Source organism: Dioscorea cayenensis, chromosome 1 (assembly GCF_009730915.1).
Source record: "Dioscorea cayenensis subsp. rotundata cultivar TDr96_F1 chromosome 1, TDr96_F1_v2_PseudoChromosome.rev07_lg8_w22 25.fasta, whole genome shotgun sequence".
Lineage (NCBI taxonomy): Eukaryota > Viridiplantae > Streptophyta > Magnoliopsida > Dioscoreales > Dioscoreaceae > Dioscorea > Dioscorea cayenensis.
Window position 1 is genome coordinate 24,305,731 of NC_052471.1, and position 24,497 is coordinate 24,330,227.

Sequence of the window (24,497 nt, forward strand, 5' to 3'; positions counted from 1 at the left end):
CTACCTCCAAGTTCCAAGAGTTCTTTACGACCATAGTAGAGTGAATGTGCTAAGGGATGACCTTCCGCTGGGGCTTACTTGCGAGTGCAACGGAGTGAAGCATTGAAGTGATTTTAGCACTTAGGGCTTAATTGTGGTTAGGGACCTTCCACCTGGACCAAAAGGTTAGGTCTATACATAGGAATAGGGTTTATCACTTGGAACCCCTAGAACTCATTGCAATTCTATACAAGTGCGAGGTTGATAGGTTATTCAATTTCTCCTCCGGGACATATATAGAGTTAGGCATGGTTGACCTTAGATTTGTGACCATGTATTAATTAAAGGATCTCCACGACTCATTAATGCATTAGTTAAAAAGCATAATAGGGGGTTTTGCACTTGAAACGATTATCCTAGGCGGAATAATATCTGGGTACCCCATTTATCGTCGATTGCCTCCCCTATCTTTTACTTGCGCCTCCTTTATCTTTTCTTATTTTCATTTGCATTGAGTTTGTTTTCACATCACTTTCAACATATTTTCATTCTAGTTAAATAGCAATCTTGGTGGTTCTAAGCACTATTCCCTGTGGATTCGACTACCCTCTCACCGGGGTATTATTACTTCGACACCCATGCACTTGCGGTTTACACGCATATTCGGTCGTGTCAATATCCTCTAACCTTCCCAAATTTAGAATCATGGCTCACATTAGACCCCCTAATGGACATCATCGGCAAATCCTTCTTCTACCTCTTTTTCATCACCTTACTACAACTCTTCTTGAGCTCTAAATAATTTCTCATTTTCTTCTTGGCTTTATCTCTTTCATCATCTTCATTTGAGTTGTAATCTATGATATGAAGTTCAACTAGTCTCTCTTCCTCATCAGCATCTTTATCTGAGTTGCAATCATTGGGTCTCTCATAGCCATACTCTTCATCAACCCATTCATTACCCAAACTAGTCTTTGTTGGATTTCTAACCTCATTTCCAGCATCTTTAGGCTACTCATTTTCAGCAACTAAAGTATGCTCATTTTCAGCATCTTCAGCCTGCTCATTTTCAGCAGCTACAACTTGCTCATTTTTAGAATCTTCAGCCTGGTCATTCTTAGCATTTTCAACCTCAACTGCCTCCACAGTACCAGACCTTAATCTGACGAAGAACCTCTCGTGAAAATTAGGTTGTAAAATTTCTGGCAAAGGACTCCCGTGGCTGATACCTGTTGCTTCCACATAGACATCCACAACAAAGTGTCTCCGTAGCAGTTCAGTCAGTCCTACAATTCCAGTGTCATCAGCTATTTGTTGCAATGCCCCTATCCATTTACATAAAATAATTCCACATTTTTGTTGACATCATAACCTAACACCTAAATATCTCCAAGCATATCCCAATAACAAAGCTTGTCAGGGTCCACACCAAAGGCTTCCACCTTTCCATCCGTATTCTTTGGTTGAGTTTCTCTTATGAGTGTACCTCCAAGGTGGTAACTAACAACATATTCACAGTGAATGACATAGTTTGACACATGAAGGGAAATGGGCAAGTGATGTCAATGATTGTATTCATTTCTCATACCTAAATAAAAAATGGGCAACAATATTATATGAAATCTATCATCAAACAAAAACAAAATCTCTCATCAAACACATGTGAGACACTAGGTCATATATTCAACTATAAACAAAGCATCTATCATCAATCAAAAACATATAAACTCATATTGTGCTATCATTTATTCAAGCATAATAGGATCTCTCATCAAACGCATACAAGACATCAAAATAGAAAAATAAAGGTACACTAAAATAAATAACGAAGACTCAACTAATGCAATCATACCTCAAGTATTTAAGCTTTAGTTGACCAATTTATTTTTTACTGCCACCATGTGAGTCACACCAAAGGCACAACCTTTCAAAGCTTTATTAGGGGACCATCTGAACTAAAAAAAGATAATAATGGTAATAATCTATACACAAAACAATTACAACCTAGGCATATCAACTTCATCCTTGTTATAATACATAAATGGTAAGCAATCCAAGTGATCTAAACATAAAACAATGGTATATCTCATTTTGTACAACTAAAAACCATACAACTCGATCCACGCACTTTTTACACTAACCCTAATACAAAAATCGACCATGTTTACTTGGTCCTTCCCTTTCACTGCGTGCACTGACCATTATGTTATGTTTGAAGCTTTGTTGGTATGAGATGCCCTAGAAATTAAGCTCCTTGGTATCGGCGATAAACTCCTTCATGACAGCCCTAGAAAGCAAGCTCCTTTGGACTAGCGGTGAACTCCTTCATGACAACTCTAGAAAAGGGGGAAGATATTAGAAGGTAATCGGATCTGAGGCCAAGGTGGAGGATGACCCGTTTTTCATTAGCCTATTGGATCCGATTAGTTTAGATCCACCATCCAGATCGGATAGGCTAATTACCCTGTTAATCAATCTTCTGAATATTTTATGAATATTTTAAACATATTCTAGGCCACGTTAGCAGAGAAGATGGCAAAATCGACGTCCATTAAGAGGAGGGACTTATTTAACACGAAATGAAAAATATAGGGACTTTAAACGGACAAAAAATATTAGAGAGACTAAAGGGGCACTTTGGGTATAATATAGGGACTATCCAAGGTATTATACCTCAAAGAAATAACTAAGTTTAACTGCAGCTACAGTAATGCTACAGTATTCAAGAACCCTAGAGAGCAATGGTTCATGAATACAACAAATTAAAGAAGTTATAACAATCTAAATCAAACTCTCAACTTCATAAAACAATAACCAACAAGAAAAACATGGGTAAGCCACCATCCAACTCTAGATCATCCACTCTTTAGCAACAAGGAAAAGCAAGGCGGTGGAGGCTTACCTCAAGGATTTAAGGATCGAAATGTATGAATCTTGGGCTCCAAAGTTGGAAGAACTAGGCTAGCAAACCTCTCTTCTAGCTCCAAAGGATGCTCAAGGAAAATAAGGAAGATAGGAAAAGAGAGGGGGGAAGGGAAGAGGGTAGCTAAAACAACCAAAATGAACCCAAAAGGGGTCTAAAAACAAGGCAAGGCATGCTACTGCCACACGCAGCCCGCAGGGGCTTTCCTGGTCCACCCTGTGCTCGACTCCCAGGTACAACCAACCCCATAGACGCCATTCGAGCACGGGCACTAGGCCCAGCCTACGATTCTAGGCGAGAAGGCAAGTACGCACCCGCAAGCTCAACTGTTTAAGCTCATAACGACTCTAGCACACTAAACGAACTTGGTCTAACTTATCGGGAAAAAACAAACAAGTTCAAGCCATAGTCGAGTCTACAAACCCAAGAGATCGAAACACCACATGTGGGCCGTGGTGGCAAACGGTCCACGTCGAGTAGACTCGGCTCTGCACGCCCCATGGTGTTTTTTTTACATTTTTTTATTTTTTTTTATATATTTTCAATTTTTAATCAATGAGGCCAACACTTTTATGTTTCTATATTTCCTAATTTTTTTAATAAGTTTTTAGCAATTTTTGTGGTTTAAACCAAAAAATATAAATAAAATATGGTCAAGCTAGGGCACGCACTTTGCCCTACTTTGTCGGTAGGTGGCCTGTGATGGCCGAGGCATGTATAATGCCTCGGCCACAATCAGCTGGTGTTGTCCTCGTCATGGCAGCTGATAAGTGCTTGTGTGATATGAATGCGAAGCATTCTTTCATTATGTTGAGCATTACTTTTCTCGGGTTTTTACATTAATATGTGTGTTTTTATGTTACTTTTATGCAGGTAGGGTTGTGAAACCAATTATGAAGGAAAGAAGCCAATGTGGATCACAATGCACCGATTTTGGAGGAAATCTTGCTAAGGTTCAAACGCGAAGATATAAGTCGGGTGCGAGATGCTAGAGTGTGTGCCAACCTCCCCGTATTTGAGTTTGTACAACCATTTGGATGGGCACAAGGGCAGTTACACTCAAGCATTCTGACTTATGCACATAGAACAAGATCTCCATCAACTTATCCGTCATTGAAGAAGCAAAGCGATCCACGGCATAAACGTGTGTCCGTTTATGTTACCTCGATGAAAAGTGGATTCGGGAGTATTTTTGGCATAGCACTGTATCAGGCACTGTAGCAAACACTGTAGCAGTTACTGTTCACAGCCGGGCGAAAATGACAGTTTCAAAGAATCCACACGGGCGTGTGGAAATTACCCATGCCCGTGTAGTCACCCGATTCCAGCCCTATTTAAAGCCGAATCAACCCCGATTTTTGTATTCTTTTCTCCATCTTTTCCCCAACTTGAGAGAGGGCTTCGGCTAGGGTTTCGAGGGGTATTGGCCAAGGTTTTGGAGAGGTTCTACGGCTCCGACATCGTCATTCCTTAGGAAGAAGGTTGGTAGGGGAGCTTCAGTCGAGGCGTATCCTATACCCGGACGAGGGAATCTTGGACGACTTTAGTAGAGGACTTTCCACAAGACCATCGACTACGACTATCGAGGGGTTTCTTTATGGATTCATTGCTTTTTACATTCTATTTCTTTGATTGTGCTTAGCTCCATGGAGAGCTAAACCCCTAGTGGGTACTCGGGTATTGTAAACCCTAGGATGTATTTGTTTTCTTTGAACTCTTTTATTATGCTTTCAATAAATTGATGTTAATTGTGAGTTCCAACCTTGAATGCTTGATTGTATGAACATTTCCCTAGAGTGACACTAGGGTTGAGAGTTCTTGTTGGTAACCTTGTGAGTGAGTGAAACACCACGAGCGTTAGACAAAGCTAGGTTGGAGAGTGTTGAGAAGGTGAGTCGAGAGGTACAGAGGCGTCCCCTTCCTCTCCGGGCGTGATAGATTCTACCTCCGTTCCTCGAGTTCTTTGCGCCTATAATAGAGTGAATGGTCTAAGGGATGAACTTCACTGGGGCTTAGTTGCGCGTGTAACGGAGTGAAGCGTTGAGGTGATCTTAGTATCTAGGGGCTCAATTGTGGTTAGGGACCTTCCACCTGGACCAAAGGGTTAGGTCTATATTAAGGAAGAGATTTATCACTTGGAATCCTTAGAGCTCATTGCAACTCTATGCGAGTGTGAGGTGTTGAGATTGTTCGATTTCTCCTCCGGGACATGTATAGAGTTAGGCATAGTTGACCTTATATTTGGGACTATGTAATTAAGGATGTCCACGACTCACCATTGCATTGATTAGGAAGCATAATAGAGGGGTCTTGCACTTGAAACAATTATCCTAGGTGGAGCATTATCCGGGTACCCCATCTTTATCGATTGCCTTACCCCTTTCTTTACTTTTGCTCTCTTGTTGCTTTTACGGTTGAGAATTGAATCATTGTCACACTCATTATCATTGATCTTTTACATAGCTAAGAATCGAATTGAGTATTTTTATTCCCTACTCTCTGTGGATTCGATACCCGCTCACCCGGGATTATTATTTCGACAAACTCGTGCACTTGCGGGATATACGCAAGGGGACTTTGTCAGCAGCCAATTTAATACCACTACCATAGAATACTATTTTTAGAAAAAAATAATATTAATGTGGTAAAATATGCCACCTTGGCGTGAACATTAGCTATTGCATCATCCAAACAACTGCTTCAAATTCAATTAATAATTTAATATGTGAAGTCCATGGGGCAATAGCTTAGAGGTTTTGACACTAGACTCGTATATAAGAGGTTTAAGATTTAAGGACTTGCTTGGATGAAGTGAAGGATGGGTTCATGAAGTAATGGAAAGGAGGGGAAGGGAAGGGAAATGAAGGATTGGATACATATCTTTCTCGGGGGGAAGGGAATGTAAAGTATGAGTTTTTACTATTTTGTTTTTGGTTTGGAAGTAAATGAAAGTAAGGTTATGTAATGTTATTACCAAAATACCCTAATATTGCTCCAATTCAAACACAAAAACACATAGGCATTTGGATTATTTTTATATATGTTTTTGCACAACTAATCCAAATTTTTGGTTTGGGCCTTTATCATTTCAACATACAAATTCATCAAAATTTTTAAAAAAAGTCCACAATGTAATAGAATTACTATAGCACGAGCGATTATAACAAATAATAAGTAAATAAACCATAAAATGAAAAAAAATAATTTCCATAAAACCAACAAAATGCATAATATTTAATCTCAATAAACCATAATACATATTTTCCTCAAAAGGACATAAGTTGTATTTATATAAATGTTAGAAGGGCAAAATCGTCTAAAAAATATTTAACCTTTCTTAATCCACCATTTTGGTGGGTTGATGAATGGAGGGAAATGGGCCAGCGACTCGGGGACGAAGACGTGGATGTTGGGGATGCCGTTCAACTTACTCTGGATGTGGGGGTCATCCGAGGGTGAAATAACGGTTAAGACGGAAGCTTTGCTCAAAAGAGTTTTAAGAGTTTAAGAAGCATGGATAAGAGAGAGGGAGAGAGAGATGTATAAACAAAGAAGGATTTCTTTATTGCATTAGGGATGAGATACAAAGGATGAGGGGATTTCCCTTATGGTGTGGGAAGTGTGTGTCCCCCATCTTACAAACTAAGGGACCATATATAGGCTCAAAGACTTAACCCTTAAGTCATGCTATTCATGACTTGACATATACCAAACTATCATGTAGTAGATATGACACATACCAAACTTACCTATTCCTAACAAGACACTTACCAAACCCACTTATTACAAGCATGTCATTCAACAGTAAAACTACTGTTGCTACAGTTACAAACCTATTTTACATCAGAGCTACAGTAACTTTTCTCAACAACCTCAAGGTAATATTTATCATGCAGGGGTAAAACCCTTAACGGGGTCCCCAACATATAGAATTGTTTCATTGTTAAATAATCTTTAACACATATCAGCTAGATTGCTCTTCTTTATTTTATTTGGTCTGTTACAGATACAACCCCCATTTACCTCCAAAACCCTTGCCTAGTCTTCTATTTTTTCTCCCCAAAGCATGGGTTCAAAGAACCGTTCGTTTATGAACCCTTCAAAACTCTTGCAAACCCTTCCTCTCAAGCACACCCTAACTCTCTCTTGAGTTATAATAATAAAAATGTCTTAGAAAAAATATTAATAGATGGGGGGAACAAAATTTAAAGTTATAAAAGATCAAAGAATATTTTCAAAATTTAGGGTCAAAACTAATTATGATTAACAGTGGTGAGTTTAATCCCCTTAAAAATAATAATAATAATAATGTTTTTTTCAAAAAAATGTTGAGGAACTGATATGAAAAAGGTAGTTTCCAATTCCAACAACTCGAGCCAATCACCCACTTCGCGAGCGGTAGCCAAACGCTTCGCTTCCACCTCGTTATCCTTGTCTTCTCCATCCACTTTGACCTCGCCAACCTCATCTCCTCACTTCGTCGTCCACTGGTGGCTCCGGTATTCGCCGCAATGGAAGCCCTCGCCGGCTTCAGCGTCAGCGGCCGTTTCCACCGCCTCCACCTCCCTTCTCGTTCTTGTTCCTCTAAGAGCAGCATCATCTTTCACCGTCGCACTAGCTCTCTCCGCGTCTCAGCCTCCCGTGACGATGATCCCAAGCTCGATAAATGGGACCAAATGGAGCTCGAGTTCGGAAGACTTCTCGGGGAGGACCCCAAGCTAACCCTCGCCAAGGTATCATCTCCTCGCCTCTCAATTCAATTAAAAAATTTTAATTTTTTTTTTTCCGGAATTCATTAGTTGTTCCAATTCTTGTTTTTGATTATTTGAGCTGCAGATTATGTCTAGAAAATCAAATCCTGATGCATCTTATCTTGATGTTGAGAAAGAGTATATAAAAAAGAAAGGTAAACTAGATGATAGCATGATCAATGCTCTAAAAGATTTAGCTTTAGAAGGAAAGCTCCTTGAAAAGCCGCAGAGTAGGTATCTCTCAAGCCAGATGCCTAGCGCTAAGCCTATGTTGCGAAACTTGAACTTGTCTCGTCCGGTCATGAACAAGGGATTGAAAGCTTCTAAGCTAGATAGGAAGCCAGCCTCGAATGAGAAACCACCACTTCCTTTGACAGAAAACGATGGCACCAAAAATGAGGTTTCTAGTATACCCTTGCGGAAGCCCACCACCTTTCAGGATGATGAGAGTGAAGATAGTCGTTCTAAGCTGAAAATAAAGCCAAATTTGTTCTTGAAAATGCGGAGGGATACTGATGAAGATCTTAGTAGTGCCACCCTCCTGAAAAAGCCTGAAGTGATTAAGATTTCTATAAATCCTAGTCAAGAGAATGTGGCGTCTGGTGACTCAATTCCGTCAATTTCCACTGAAATGGAGAAAGCTTCTGACGATGTGGCTATCTTGAATCATGATGGAATGTCAAGTGAGGAAATAGAGATAGGCAATGAGCTTGGAGATTCTGGTGGACTTACGCTGAGTAGTGTTGATAATTCTGCAGTTGAGGGGTTGGGTGTTGTGACTGATGCCATTGGAGGACCTGTAGATGATACTGCTGATGCTTACATTGGTCAAATCAAAAGTAATGCAGCTGATTTCCTTTCTTTATTTTTTCTAATATTATGCGCTGATTAATAATGGTTAAGTTGTTTTTTTAAGGACCACAGCCAACTAAGCAAAGTGGTATTGAATTTCTTGAAGACCACCTTTCTGATACATCTTCAGATTCGAATTTAGTGAACAGCGCTAGTAGTAAGCTTACTGCTGCTCCCCTGCTGGAGAAACCCTTCAGGTATTCTGAGTGCTTTTCCAGGCCTTTTGCTCCTCTATTTCTTGACTTTGTTTAATTAATTTGCGCTTGAAATTCTGTTCTTATTTCAAAATGAGTACTTTAGACCAAAGTGCTTCTACTGTCTCGTTGAGAATGACTGTTGTAAGAACATTAAACTGGCAACTGCATTTCAGACATTTGATATGTTGAATGTGCACATGCATTTTTTTTTTGTAAGTTCCTAATCTAATTAAGCTTATAAATACACTAACATTATAGGATTAATTTTGCTTCAGTTCTTGTTCTTGTGTGCAATTACATAGTTCCAATTACTTGATTCTCTGGTGCGGTATATATGTTTGGCTGATTTAATTCAATTGGAAGCAGTTTTGTTACTTGACATTACAAAATTAAAGGTTGCAGTCATCCATGATGAAAGTAGCACAGTCCAGTGGAAATGAGAAAGCCAGTTTGACTGGAGAAGGTTGTAATTATGCTTTTGAGGATGGAAATTTGAACTTTGATTGTGAAGAGGTAATAAGCTCTTCTAGCATTATTTTGATCTGGATGAGAGAAATAACAGAATTAGTTTCTTTATGCTATGCTCTTCTTCTGATTTAGATGAATCCTCTCATTTATTTTTGGAAATTGAATGGTTTTAGGAAAATGGAAATGATGATTGGGAGAGGGCTGAACAATTATGTAATACAGGAGAAAGAGATGAAGTTGAATTAGTCAGTTGCAGTAGCAGAGGTTTTGTTGTGAGAACACTCATCTGACTAAATCTGCACACTTAATATGTATTTATTGTCAATTAGCAGTTAGTGATCTTTTGTTTTGTATTGAATCCTGACCTTTTATGCCAGGTGTCATTTGGCTCATTGGTGGGCTTCCTTCCATACCGAAATGTTGGTGCCAAATGGAAATTTCTAGCTTTTGAATCATGGTTAAGGAAAAAAGGTCTAGACCCCTCCTTGTATAGGCAGAACCTTGGCATTTCAAGGAAAGCTGATCACCAAGTGAAAAATTCCACCCAAAACACAAAACAAGGTGACGAGCCACTGCAACCAACTGTGCGAATTGAAGATCTCTTGGAGGCGTACGACCAAGAGAAGGCCAAGTTCTTGTCATCCTTTATTGGTCAGGTGTGAAATTTGAATAACATATTTATCTTGTACTTCCATTATCTTTAATTTTGTGTATGTTCAGATGATGTGATGTTGCTTTGATTTCCAGAGAATTAGGGTATCAGTTCAACTGGCCGACAGGAAATCCAGGAAGTTAATTTTCTCTGGAAGGCCCAAAGAAAAAAAGGAAATAGTTGAGAAGAAGAGACGTCTTATGGTGAGTAGAAATGTAATCAGTTTTTTTTTCTGCAATTAGTAGGTTTAGCTTGAATTTCTCAATATCATATAGTCCCTAGTTTTGAGAAATCAAGTTTTCTTTTCTGACTTGATTGGCAACTCACTAGACAAAAATCACTAGACAAAAATCACTAGACAAAAATTTGTATATATGGATATGCCTTATCAGACCAAGTTCAGATTAACTTAAGAAAATGCCATGGCATCCTTGTATTCATGCTTCACTATTTCTTTTCTTTTCCAGCTTAAACTTTAAATTTGTAAGTTGCCCTATGCTGACGCTATTATGCTGACATTTAAAAACAGCATAACAATATACTATGAAGCGGCGGCCATGATTAAGAAGTCATAAAAACCCCCAATGGGAAGGATAGGGAAGTCTTCAAAATGGAGAAATCTGTGAGATTTAGTGTGAACCCTAGCACACAAGGTTGATGAAGTCACTAGGGAGAGTGAGGAACAAGCCCTGGGCTTGGTCATTAGGGCACTCAAAAGAGGTTGTGAGAGTCCAAGACAGTGAGAAGGATGATTGGGAATCGGGATAATCTCAAGGCACTGAGAGAGACAGAGAATTTTAGTTTGAACTTTGAAGTTTGAACAATTAGCACCAAGTAAAAGAGTGTTATTGAACTGTTGTGGCTAGGCCTGCTAACAACCAACTATTGTTCATGAGTTCTAGTTCATTCAGGTATTTTTATTGACCCCCCTCTCGTGTCAAAACATAGATGACATGGTTCTGCGTCCGCCCGGTTTTGTGACAATCCAAGTCAGGTAAGAATCATGACTTAGATGGGCCTCTGAAAAGAGTGATTAAACTGAGTTACGACTCAACTTGTCCAAGTCAGCCACTATGCTTTTATAAGGAATGTCAACTCTCTTGTCCACTTATCATAATTCCACCTTTTGGAAGGGAAGGCTCCTTTATAGGCCTAGGTCCACTTATCATAATGTCAACTCTCCTGTGTTGTCAAGGCCTAGGTCCTAAGGCGCAGCCTTTTCCATTATAGGCATCTTAAGTTTGTCTAGACAAGGCGCCTTTATAGAGGCACACGTTTTTTTAGTGCTTTAGAGCTCCTTTTGTGCCTTAAAAAAGCACTAAAAGGCATGCCTGATTAAAATTGACTGTCAGTTGTCTATTGTTTTTATATTTTTCTATAGTAGTGTTTGGGTTAAAAATATAAATGACATACCATATTTAATTAGGCTTTTAATGTTGTTTTAGTAAATAGTTAACTTTTAGTAGAAGGTGCTAGCTAACCACCCATATTTAATTAGGCTTTTAAGATTTCAATAAAAATTTTAATCATTGGAAATTTGATGGCATTTAAAAGTCAATTATTTCCTAGAATTTCAATCAGTCAACCACCCATATTGAATTAGGTCTTTTGAATATCATCCATCCAATGGATGATTAGTGCTAGGGATTAGAACTTAGAACTCAGAATTAATTGGACATTTAATCTTAAAGCAATTTTTTTTTTGTTTAGATATTATATATAATTTTATTTATTTATATGTGCCTTATTTTACTTGGGCGAGCGCTTTTTTTTTGGTTTCTTGCTCGTGCGTTATAAGGGTACTAGCGCCTATAGTGCACTTTGCGCCCTTGACAAGAACACTGGCTCTAAGATTAAATATTCAATTAGTTCTAAGTTTCTAAGTTTTAACTCCTAATTATTTATCAGATGGTTGATATTCAAAAGACCTAATTCTATATTGGGTGGTTGGCTAATTAAAATTTTTAATATGTGTCGCTGGCGAATTAAATTCTCGGAAATAGTTGACTTTAAATGCTATCAAATTTCCAACTATTAAAATTTTTATTAAAATTTTAAAAGCCTAATTAGATATGGGAGGTTGGCTAGGATCTTTTTCTAAAAATTTACTATTTACTAAAACAACATTAAATATGTCATTTGTTTTATATTTACCTTGAAAATTAATCTAAAAGAATATAAAAAAGAGACAATCAATGGTCAATATCAATCAGGCATGCCAGTTTAGTGCTTTTTCAAGGCGTGAAAAGCGCTTTAGCATGTGCCTTTGTGAAGGTGCTTCGCTGGACAAGCTTAAGTTGTCTATCATGTAAAATGTTGAATCTTAGTGCCTAGGTGTGCCTAAAGCAATTTTTTTTATGGTTTACATATTATATTATATATTATGTTACATATAATTTATTTATTTATTTATATGTGCATCATTTTACCCGGACAAGCGTTTTTGAGCTTTGCGCCTTAGGCATTGTAAGGGTCCTAGCACGTAGAGTGCGCTTTGCGCCCTTGACAACACTTAAAAAGCCCTTGATTGATTGTGAAGGCTCATTTAATCATACTTATGAACAAGAGAGTTAAACAGCTTATATTTGCTTATCGTTTTCCTAATTTGATGCTTGAATCTCTATCCAAGTCTTTAGCTAAGTTCAGTCACAAATCTTGTGTACATTGCAGAAGGCCTTTTCATCATTTTTTACGTGGACTTTCATCTGTAGTTTTAATTAAAAGTGATAGATCATAAATATATATCTATTATTTAAACAATAGTAAATTATATCTTTGGAACTAATTATTCCTGATTTATATCCCCTATTACAATTTGGATCCAGCTGCTAAACACAAAGACAACTTTTTTTCTCTGATAAGCTCTCTAATTATTATTGCCATATTATGAAATCGGTCAATTGTTTACATGACATTTTGAAAGCTCATTTTTTTTTGGGTTCATTTGGAAGTTCAGCAGCACAATCACTAAATTTCTATTCTGCCTAGGCTAAACTCGGTGTTGGAGACATTGTGAAATGTTCTGTCAAGAGAATAACTTACTTCGGCATTTTTGTTGATGTAAATGTTACTGTCTAATTTTTGTTCTTTTCTACCCTGCTTCCATGAATTAATTTTTAACTGATTGAATTCATGAAAGGTTGAAGAAGTACCTGCTCTGATTCCTCAATCAGAAGTATCATGGGATACTGCTTTAGATCCATCATCCATTTTTAAAATTGGTCAGGTATGTATCAATTTTTCCAGGCTTGGTTCCTCTTTTTCTCAATGCAGGAAAAATTTGCAGTCATATATGGTCATTCCAGGAAACAATCTAGAGGCTAATGCCTTCTTATAGCTTGTATATATGTATATATATAATCGGGACCTCTTAAAAGTTTTGACCATGAAACCCAACTACTATTTTTCCAACTTGATTTTTTTTCCTTGACATGCGTTTGGCACTTCATTTGTGGCAAACAATGAATTTGGAAACTGCTGTTATGGAATGATGTTAATGTAAGAAAATTAGGACATCGATATCTTCCGTAAGTTCTGGCAAACAAGCATTTTCTGTGAACTTTGTAATTTGGAAAGGATAAATCCTTCTCCTTGGCGTGAAGCCTGGACATTGATAAGAGTTTGAATTGGGAAACTTTCCTGAAGCCATTCTTTGTTCACCTTAAGACATTGAGCTTCAAAGAATCATTTAAAATAGAATGTACAGCAAGTTTTTTTTTTTTATAAAAAAAAAGAGCTACCAGGTTGCTATATATTAAAGAAAAGATAAAGTACAGGACACCAAATTCACAATAAACAACCAAAAAATGAACAACTTGCAAGCCTAAAAAATACAACGCAGTTTGTTTAGTCAATTTCATTAGCCATTAGCCACCTAGGAAGGTCCATTCCTTGATGAAAGAGAGAAAGGGAGTGAGAATTGTTTCCAGGTCTATCTAATTTAATAACTATCTGATTCCACTCCCTTGAAATTAAAACCATACTTGGTGATCCAGCATTGAGCAGCAATTGTTGAAGCATGGCAATCCACTGGCTTGATCTTCAAACATTGTCACAGCCATCTCCATTTATTGCTTGCGTAATATTAGAGCAAATTGAGAGTGCAGATTTAATTCTAAGGTTCTTATCACGGACACACTCCAGTGCAATAATCATGGCTTTCATTTCAGCATCATCAAAAATTTAATTTACCAGCAGCTTGCAATGAAGATTCTACAGTTAGCCTCTGAGAATGTACAGGAAATTGATGCTTGTTAGGTTTTTCTTAGTTGGTGGCTATTAATTAAAACAATTAAAGAGGTTGGAGTGTGCTGTATGTAGGCTCATAGAAGGGTATGTAGGTTACATTGCATCACAGGGTTATACTTCATCGTCCACTTTCTTTGGTGCTTTGATATTTTTATGATTATTTTAATGTTTAAGTTTTAACTTTAATAACATATACAAACATGTTCCAACTGAATGAATGTTAATGGTTTTTCTTCTTTTCTGATGTAGACATTGGATGCAAAAGTCCTCGAACTGGATTATGGATTGGAGCGAATCACATTATCGCTTAAAGAAGTTACGGTAACCAGACCATATCTTGGAAACCTTGGATTATTTTGAACTGGAGAAATATAAAGTTGTAATTGGATTATTTTGATGCCTTGATATGCCTTATGACAGCCAGATCCACTAATGGAAACCTTGGAATCAGTTGTTGGTGATGGTACATCCTTAGGGGGACGCCTTGAAGCATCACAGGCAGATGTTGAGGTCTCTTACTATTCTTGGCACTTTCTTTTGCTTTCACTCTGTCAAGTGCCTTGATTATTTTTTCTTGCTTAATCTAAATTCTTTTGCTTTTCATATCTCAGTTTACTTATTTTAATCAAATTTCTGTATTTGAATCAGATAGCAATGTAAAAACAGAAGAAGGGAAGCCTTGTTTAGCTTATGCTTTTGGTTCCTGCCTTAGTTGCCTATAACAAATTTTGGAGGCATACTGTTTAAGAGAAATTTGTGTCAAGTCCAATAGGCCTAGGTAGAGTAGAAGAAGAAACTCCAAATATTTGCTATCTTTCTCTTTCAATGTGACCTCAGTTCTAGATATTCTAGCTACATTTTCATTAAAAATCTTAATATGGAATCCCTCCTTTCCAATCCAGTTATTCAATCATTGTGAAAGTTTGAGAGATAAGCATAACTAATTCTAGAAAAATAAGGTATGTTGAGTACAAAGAAGTTGGAGTTACTATTCCTAAATAAAACTAGATTGGTGGCCCAAAAAAATACCTATGGCAGGGGTCTTACTATTCTTTAAAGTGTGGATATGTATGAAATAAAAATGGATCTAGCTCTCACTAAACTATGAAAAGAGGAATATTGATTGCCTAACCAATTTGCTTAGATCTTGACAATCTCATGTTTTTTTTGGACATAAAAAGATAACAAAGCCATATGAATAATGAACTTGATTGATGGAGGTGTTGTAGTTGGATCATCTATCCAGGATGCTTTTTGATCTTGGTTTTATCCTATGCATAATCATTAGAGTTTGTGCACAACAAAATATAGTTCACCTTAATTTTTGACTATTTAGCATGTGATGTGAACAACAATAATAGGTGTGAGAAAGTAACAAATATATGGGAATCACATTGGTGTGATAATGTTTGACGAAATATAAGTATGAACCTAGGTGGCAAAGGTGTCTATGTTTACATGTTAGATGTAGGTAAGATACTGGAAACTTTTTAGAGTCAGGTCTCACATAGTGGATTGCCATCAATCCCATTATTGATACTTGAAAGTAGAGGAATATATGAGCACCAGCCAGGGACGGAACCAAGGAGGGGCTGGCGGGACCAGCCTCTTTTTATCCGGTGATCTTTTTATCTGGCCGTCGGAACCAGCCTTTTCTCAATAGAAGGTCGTAGGCCCGCAATCGATAGCACCCCCAGTCCCCAAGCAGGCAGGGATGGAACCAACCCCTCCTTTGCCGTCGCCATTGATGACAAGGTCAAACTTGCAGTCGGAGGAGACCATGAAGTTGTTGTCACTTATCTTTGAACTTTGTAGAGAGGATGAAAGAAGAAGATGAACAGTAATAGAACCCTTAATAAACTTTGAGAAAATATCAGCTAAACCCAAGTTTTACTTTCTGAATTCATTCAACACTTAAAACAGCAGTTACATATATTTACATACAAAAGGCTTCTAAACTCATCAAAGGACTCGGACTCATTTTAATACACATTGACTCAACCCAACCATCTTGCACTGCCTTGAACTTAAACACAAACTGAGATGATGAAATCTCATCCATCCATCTCAAACTTTAAACTTCTGTCCAATCTTCAATTGCATTAACTAACTAGACATAACTTTGAACACTTGAGCTTCATTAACATAACAGTAGAACTTAAGCAGCTTTAAACACCAACAACAACATTAGCTTCAAATTTTGTATATTGGTGGGAGATAATAGTGTGTATTTTGATTTTTTTTTCCTTTTTATCATGTATTGCTTCTTAATTCAAATGAGAATGAATGTATAAATTTTTATGGATGAAAAAACACAACATGAATTGTAAATTTCATTCTTTTGATATGTCTACAATGCGTTTGATTAAATGTCTCAATGAATTGAAATGATGTTAGCACTTGGTACTTAATATTTTGTATATTAGTCTATAATTAAAGATTTTTTTTTTTTACTTATTTATTTGTAGATTATGGATAAATTTTTGATTAAACGACTAAGTAGTGAAGAGTCATCTAATGCTCCTAAAGTACCATTGGACTCTAAATCAAACAACAACAACATTAATCCAAATTTTAAGTTGGATGACATTGTTAGTGACCCCGGACTTTGAAAACCAATTGAAGACATCAATGTTGGGATTTAGAGATCAAATTAGAAGAGAATATTTGATTAGAGGCCCATGTCAACCAATTGTCCATAATTTTTCATGGAAAGACAAAAAAGAAGTTTTCAAGATGATTGGTTTAAACATCCATGGTTGGAGTTTAGTATGACAAAAGATTCGGTGTTTTGTTTTTGGTGTTATCTTTTCAAGCCAAGTAGAGGAAGCCGAATAAGAGAATATGCATTCACCAAAATGGGGTTCAATAATTGGTAAAAAGTATTGGAAAAATTTGTAGAACATGGTGCCGTAAATAGTGTGCATAATGATGCGAGAGTACACTTTCAAAGCTTCTAAAATCCAAGACAAAGTGTGTTACACCAACTGGCTACACATTCACATGAGATAGAGATTGCATATCGTACTTGTGTGATAGCAGTTTTTGATGTGACTCGCTTTCTATTAAAACAAGGTTTACTTTTCCATAGAAATGATGAGTCCTCAAACTCATTAAATAAAGGCAATTTTCTTGAATTGCTTGAGTGGTATAACCAACTAAATGAAGAGGTTTGGAAGACAATCAATCAAAATGCCTTGGAAACAATCAAATGACTTATCCAAAAAGTAAAAGGAGTTGGTAAATGCTTATGCATAAGAGATGTCTCGTGTTCTTGTTGATGATATTGGGGATAATTATTTTTCTCTTATGATTGATGAAGCTCGGGATGCCTCAGTGAAGCAACAAATGGGAGTTGTTTTGTGATATATGAATAAGAATGTACATGTGATAGAGAGATTCTTTGCTATAGTTCATATACTTGATACCTCTGCTATTTCTTTAAAGAATGCATTGATTGTTTATTTGTTAAACACGTGTTGTCTTTTTCAAGGTTAAGAAGGCAAGGATATGATGGGGCTTCAAATATGTAGGGTGAATTCAGTGGTTTGAAGGCACACTTATTTTAAGAGAAAATCCATATACAAGAAATGTACATTGCTTTGCTCACCAACTACAATTAGTGATTGTTGCCGTTGGTGAGTGATTCTTTCTAATATGTTAATATGATTGTTAATGCCACCGGAGCATCATGTAAAAGGAAAGACCAACTTCGGCAACATTATCATGATAGATTGGTTGAATAATTGGAGATAGGAAAGATACATAGTGGCAAAAGAAAAAATCAAGATTACGGCTCAACACGACCAGGGGATACACGTTGGGAATCATATTACATTACCATTATCCGGCTAATTTCTATATGGAACTCAGTTTTAGAGGTACACCAAAATGTGCATGGTGATGAGAATTTTAATGATAATAGAGGCATAATATCAAGCTTGATTAACAAAATGGAAAATTATTAATTTGTATTTGTGATGTAATTGATGAGACGTTTATTGGCGATGACAAATGAGTTGTCACTTGCCTTACAACAAAAGGTTCAAAATATTATTTAAGCCATGCGATTGATTGAAGCTGTGAAAACTTGGCTTCAACACTTTAGGGAAACAGGATGGAAGGACTTATTGGGGGAGATTACCTCTTTTTGCGAGGAAAACTCAATCCCTGTGCTTAGAATAACTTGAATTCGCATGTTATCCTTCATATTAGGGGAGATTACATCTTTTTGTCATCCCCAATAAACGTTTCATCAAGTACATCACAAATACAAATTAATAATTTTTCATTTTGTTAATTAAGCTTACCACTATGCCTCTATTATCATTAGAATTCCCATCACCATGCACATTTTGGAATATCTCTAAAACTGAGTTCTATATAGAAATTAGCTGGATAATGGTAATGTAATATAATTCCCAACGTGTATCCCCTGGTCGTGCTAAACCGGAATCTTGATTTTTTCTTTTGCCACTAAGTATCTTTCCTATCTCCAATTGTTTCAACCAATCTATCATGATAATGTTGCAGAAGTTGGTCTCTCCTTTACATGATACTCCGGTGGCATTAACAATCATATTAACATATTGGAAAAAATCACTCACAACTCGATTGTCTTTAGCAACGGCAACAATCACTAATTGCAGTTGGTGAACAAAGCAATAGACATATCTTGCATATGGATTTTTTTCTTAAAATACGTGCCTTCAAACCATTGAATTCACCTCGCATATTTGAAGCCCCATCATATCCTTACCCTCTTAACCTTGAAAGAGACACCCTATGTTAGAAAATAAACAATCAATGACATTCTTTAAAGAAATAGCAGAGGTATTAAGCACATGAACCATAGCAAAGAATCTCTCTATCATATGTACATTCTTATTCACATATCGCAAAATAACTCCTTTGCTTCATTAAGGCATCACGGGCCTCAATCGTAAGGGAAAAATAATTATCTCCAATATCATCAACAAGAACTCGTCTTATTTCTGACACACAAGCATTTGCCAATTCCTTTTGAATTTTTGGAGAGGTCATTTGATTGTTTCGAGGGACATTTTGATTGATAGTCTTCTAAACCTCTTCATTTCGTTGGCTATACCACTCAAGCAAGTTAAGAAAATTGCCTTTGTTTAATGAGTCTGAGCACTCATCATTTCCACGGAAAGGTAAACCTTGCTTCAATAGAAAGCCAGTCACATCCAAAACCGTCGTCAAACGAGTACGATATACAATCTCTATCTCATGTGAATGTATAGTCAGGTGGTGTGACACACTTTGCCTTTGATTTTGGAAGCTTTGAAATTGTACTCTCGCATCATTATGCGCACTATTTACGGCACCATTATGTTCTACGAATTTTTTCAATGCTTTTTTTCAATTATTGAACCACATTTTGGTGAATGCATCTTCTCTTATTCGACTTCCTCTACTTGGCTTGAAAAGATAACACTAAAACCAAAACGGCAAATCTTTTGTCATACTATACTCAAACCATGGATGTTGTTTAAACCAATTATCTTGACAATTTCTTTTTTGTTTGCCATAATCTTTCCGTGGGAAATTGTAGCCAATTGGTTGACATGGGCCTCTAATCAAATGTTCTCTTCTAATTTGATCTCTAATCTCAACATTGAAGTTTTTAATTGGTTTTCGAAGTATGGGGACTAACAAAGTCATCCAGCTTAAAATTTGGATTAATGTTGTTGTTTGATTTAGAGTCCAATGGTACTTTAGGAGCATTAGATGACTCTGCACTCCTTAGTCGTTTAATCAAAAATTTATTCATGATCTACAAATAAATAAGTATAAAAAATCTTTAATTATAGACTATAAAAAATAATATAGAAAATATTAAGTACTAAATACTAACATCATTTCAATTCATTGAGACATTTAATCAACGCATTGTAGGCATATCAAAAGAATGAAATTTACAATTCATGTTGTGTTTTTTCATCCATAAAAATTAATACATTCATTCTCATTTGAATTAAGAAGCAATTCATGATAAAAAGAGAAAAAATCAAAATACTCACTATTATCTCCAACCAATATACAAAATCTGAAGCTGATGCTGTTGTTGGTGTTTAAAGCTGCTTAAGTTTACTGTTATGTTAATGAAGCTCAAGTATTGAAAGTTATGTCTAGTTAGTTAATGTAGTTGAAGATTGGAGGGAAGTTTAAAGTTTAGGATGGATGGATGAGATTTCATCATCTAAGTTTGTGTTTAAGTTCAAGGTAGTGGAAGATGGTTGGGTTGAGTCAATATGTATTAAAATGAGTCTGAGTTTTTGGATGAGTCTAAAAGCCTTTCATATGAATATATATGTAATTGTTTTAACTGTTTGGAGTGTTGAATAAATTGAGAGAGTAAAACTTGGGCTTCAACTATTTTTTTCTAAAAGTTTATGGAGTGTTCTATTACTGTTCATCTTATTCTTCATCCTCTCTTCAAAGTTCAAAGATCAGTGGCAACTTCATGGTCTCCTTTGACTTCGAGTTTGACGTTATCGTCAATGTCGACTCCAAAGGAGGGGCCGGTTCCATCCCTGCCTGCTTGGGGACTGGGGGTGCTGCCGGTTGGGCTTGTGGCCTTCTATGGAGAAGAGGCTGGTTTCGCTAGCTAGATAAAAAGATCATTGGAGCCGATGGGGGCTTGATGCCCCGACTAGCTCCTCCTTGGTTCTATCCTTGATGAGAAATGAGTGGATGAACGATACCATGATTGTCTATATCGAGAACAAGGTTTTTGCAATTATTGATAATGAGACAATTCTACAACGTTTTCAAAAATGCAAACTCATCTTATTCGATTACCTCCTCTTAGTAGCATTTATCGCATATATGGCAATTCTAGTTCGAGTATGCACAAATAAAAGTTTATGTTTTTTGAGGTTGTTTTAACCAAAGGTTACATTGTCACACTATTTTGTATTGGAAACAATTGTTATTTTGAATGTTAACCCTCAGTCTCCCCTTCCAATAAATCCTTGTTCTGTCCCAGGCACCAGCTATTTTACCTTGGACTTCATAATGCTTCTTGAGGTGGAGCCTAAGTTCTAGAGTTTGTAGGATTAGCAGGTAGGGCTGTGAAAAAAATTTCATTTGAAGATTCAAGATGATGCTCTTAAATATTGCCAATGAAAATTTTGCATCATTAATAGTGGGGAAGAACCAAGGTTTTTAAAAACCCAAGGCAGGTTTCGAGGCGCTTCTCAACCGTGAGGCAAGGAGTAAGCCTCGAAGCGTTTTGAGTGGTAAGCCTCAATTAAAGAATATTATTTATCTTAATAAATATTTTTGTTTTCGGCAATCAAAAAATTTGAAAAATATATTGTTTTTCCAAAAACACAATATTTTCAGAATTAGCCTTTTTACTTCTCTCAACTTATTTTCGTATTAAAGAACATTATTTTTTCATTTGTAAAGTAAATATTTTTCATTTTCAGGTAATTAAAAATTTTGAAAATATAGAATTTATTCATCTTGGGAGGTATGTGTGAATAGTTTAAAAATATAAATAATTAATTAATTTCTTTCAAAACATGTATATTTGTGTGTATAGTTTTTTTTGTGCTCCACTTCCTTTTTGAAAAAATCCTTTTGTTGGAAACGGCCTTATCTTATTAAAATATATTATTTTTATTTAAAAAATAAATACTTTTTGTTTTGTTTTTAACAATTAATAAAATTGAAACTTATCTTAAACGAGAGGCCACTTATCTTATTAAAATATATTATTTTTATTTATAAAATAAATACTTTTTGGTTTGTTTTCATAAATTAATAAAATTGTAACTTATCTTATTTGTAAGTTAAAACTTATCTTAAAAAATATTTTGTTTTTCATCAATTAAAAAAATATATTTTCACTTTTATTTCTCTTAATTATTATCTATTGAAGAATATTATTTATCATTTATTAAATAAGTGTTAGTTGTAATAGAAGATTGGTTTTTACGCTTAAGCCTCACACGCACTAAAGCGCACCACCTCAGTGCGCGTTTTTTTCAATGAGGCTTAAGCCTCTCAATTAGTTGATTGAAGGCGTGCGCCTTGAGGCCTTGGCCTTGCATCTCGCCTTGAGGAACGCCTCAAGGTGTACGCCTCAAACGATTTTAAAAACCATGGGAAGAACAACTAATGATGATGAACGAAGTTAATACATAGGTAGCAATGAAAATTTCGGTTTTACCAGATGGATGACAGTGTACTTGGGAATCAAACAATAGTGAGCAAGAAAGTAACTGCCTAACTAAATTTGGTATGGCATTCTGAGGAATAACTGCTAAGTACATGTTTTGATTTTCAATAATTTTTAAACCATCAGTGAGTCCAAGTAATGAACTGCGTGAAAATTGTTGTATATTATTTAGTCTGAGGAGTAATATTTTAGTTTATTATCAGAAACTCTTACTATTAGGCTCATTTGCAAATTGCTAACTTAATGAACTAATGGTTATGGTTATCCTTAAATACAAATTAGAATATGAGAAATTGCATTGGAATCCAAATAATTAATATATGCTGGTGTTTATAAATTTTTCTAGTTTGTTGATCATTTTGTCCAAATCCAAATAATCGGTTAGTTCTGCTGATGCCTTTCTTTGGTCTGATTTTATAAATATCCTTTACACATATTTTTCTAACAATAGTGCCTAATGTGCTCTCAGTGGTCTGATGTGGATGTGCTTATTAAAGAACTCCAGAAGATTGATGGGGTTCAAAGTGTTAATAAAGGACGTTTCTTCTTGAGCCCAGGCTTAGCTCCAACTTTTCAGGTAAGGTTAAGGTATCAATTTTGTTTTAGCCAAGTCTATGACTTATTGTGGTTTTATTCAGTTTAAGTTGTTCTCGAAACCTTCTGTGCTACAGGTCTACATGGCTTCTATGCTTGATAATCAATATAAGTTATTGGCTCGATATGGAAATAAGGTCCAAGAGGTATGAAATCCAAAGTTTATGTATGAATATCTTTAGAAATTTCAAAACAGAGTATTGAGCTGATATATCATATTTTGACCTGTTTGATAAGTTTCTACTTTTTTTTTAAGAATAATCTATGTTCATCTCGCAGAACTCAAGATTAATATTATAAACTCAGCACAGTCATCCCATGTCTATTTGCATCGACCTAATTTTTTTCTGCATCCATGGAGATGTCATCTATTGTTACTGCTTTTCTCTTGGATCAGTGATATTGCACTTGCTTTTGCCCCTTAAATAGAAAAGGGAAAAGCCCCACTTGACAATTTGACTCATGGTTACGCTTGTAGGCATGCATTGCATGATTGGGAGAGCCACTGGCAAGGGGGCAATGCCCTTTTCCAGACTAGTAGGGTTCTCCATCCATTAAAATCATAAAAAGCTGTCCTAATAACTGTACATCTGAAAAAAATGAAGGCCATACTCATATACCTGTTGTTTCTCTCTTTGTTCACATGTATCAGAGTATTTACAATATTGAATGCCCCTTCACTGCACCATCTCTTAGCTTCCTAAAGCAGGCTTGTGATCATTAATTTTGTAGGTTATTGTACAATCTTCTATGGACAGAGAAGAGATGAAGACTGCAATCTTGACATGTACAAATAGGGTCTAGGGATCAGAGTCATCAATTTATCTTATGGTCCTTTTATAGTTCACGGGTGCCTTGAAGCTTTTGTTTGTGCAGCACTTGAGCCTGGATAATACCATATCAAGATCCTTCTAAATTTCTAATGATCAAAGATGGTGATGGAAGTTCCAGCTGGTTTATAAAAGTTTGGCGTCCTTTCGCATTTGGTTTGACCCAGCATTGTCGTCGCCTGTTGAAAAATATGTTCATTATTTCATTTTGTAGAGCATGGTTTTTAATGATATGACCTTTATACTGATATTTTTTGGGTTAAGTTTTATTTTTTGTAGCCCTTTTGCTGATACTGTTGTTTAAACAAGACTCCAAGTGGACAACCTAGTAGGATCCCTTATAATACTTATAATCCCGAAAATGATATCTCTGATAGAAATAGACCTAGAGGACGAAGATTAGAGTTAGAAACAATAGACAAAAATTTTAAATTGATTTCTGCTGGTTATTCTTTGAGTCGTAGGTAGTGTTTGGATGGGGGTAATCATTCCCCTCTGGGTAATTATCTTGGTTGAGCACTAACCTTTTGTCATATTTCAATTTGAGCACCAACATTCAAAACGTATCAAAGTGAGCATTAACATTTAATTTGGTTACATTGGTGAGACTATTGGGGTTTTCAGCAAGAATTCAGTGACATGGACGTTGGACTCCACATCATCTTCACACTCGGAGGCTGCTACATCAGTAATTTCTCCAGATCTATACTTCTCCATATCAGCTGCCATATCAGCCTCTTCATCCTCTGTTCTGATCATCTTTTTCCCTTTTTCAACCCCACTTGTTGATG

The 24,497-nt window shown here is 36.2% G+C and overlaps 1 protein-coding gene across 5 annotated transcripts; it reads left to right on the forward strand.

The window, feature by feature from the left end:
- Positions 1 to 7,278: 7,278 nt before the first annotated feature.
- On the forward strand, positions 7,279 to 23,975 carry LOC120261506. Of its 5 annotated transcripts, none has more exons than XR_005536615.1 (14): positions 7,279 to 7,635; positions 7,739 to 8,492; positions 8,570 to 8,702; positions 9,098 to 9,215; positions 9,344 to 9,442; positions 9,548 to 9,826; positions 9,918 to 10,025; positions 12,811 to 12,882; positions 12,962 to 13,048; positions 14,320 to 14,391; positions 14,491 to 14,580; positions 21,083 to 21,159; positions 21,243 to 21,335; positions 22,752 to 22,859. XR_005536615.1 is itself a non-coding variant. In XM_039269427.1 (14 exons), the coding sequence occupies exons 1-14, from the start codon at positions 7,414 to 7,416 to the stop codon at positions 23,678 to 23,680; spliced, it is 2,283 nt and encodes a 760-aa protein (XP_039125361.1). In that variant the 5' UTR covers positions 7,279 to 7,413; the 3' UTR covers positions 23,681 to 23,975. The 5 variants fall into 5 exon arrangements, 3 of the variants coding, with proteins under 3 accessions (XP_039125361.1, XP_039125367.1, XP_039125377.1); XM_039269427.1 differs by lacking the exons at positions 21,083 to 21,159; positions 21,243 to 21,335 and adding exons at positions 22,954 to 23,022; positions 23,609 to 23,975; XM_039269433.1 differs by lacking the exons at positions 21,083 to 21,159; positions 21,243 to 21,335 and adding exons at positions 22,954 to 23,022; positions 23,609 to 23,975 and having other exon boundaries at positions 14,320 to 14,385.
- Positions 23,976 to 24,497: the final 522 nt, after the last annotated feature.

What these genes read in the sequence shown, in the direction of transcription:
- LOC120261506 (XM_039269427.1), top strand. Translation starts at nt 7,414, where the DNA reads ATGGAAGCCCTCGCCGGCTTCAGCGTCAGCGGCCGTTTCCACCGCCTC. An exon ending in GCAGTAGCAGAGGTTTTGTT is followed by an intron (nt 9,443 to 9,547) that starts GTGAGAACACTC and finishes CTTTTATGCCAG; the next exon opens with GTGTCATTTGGCTCATTGGT. An exon ending in TATCGCTTAAAGAAGTTACG is followed by an intron (nt 14,392 to 14,490) that starts GTAACCAGACCA and finishes GCCTTATGACAG; the next exon opens with CCAGATCCACTAATGGAAAC.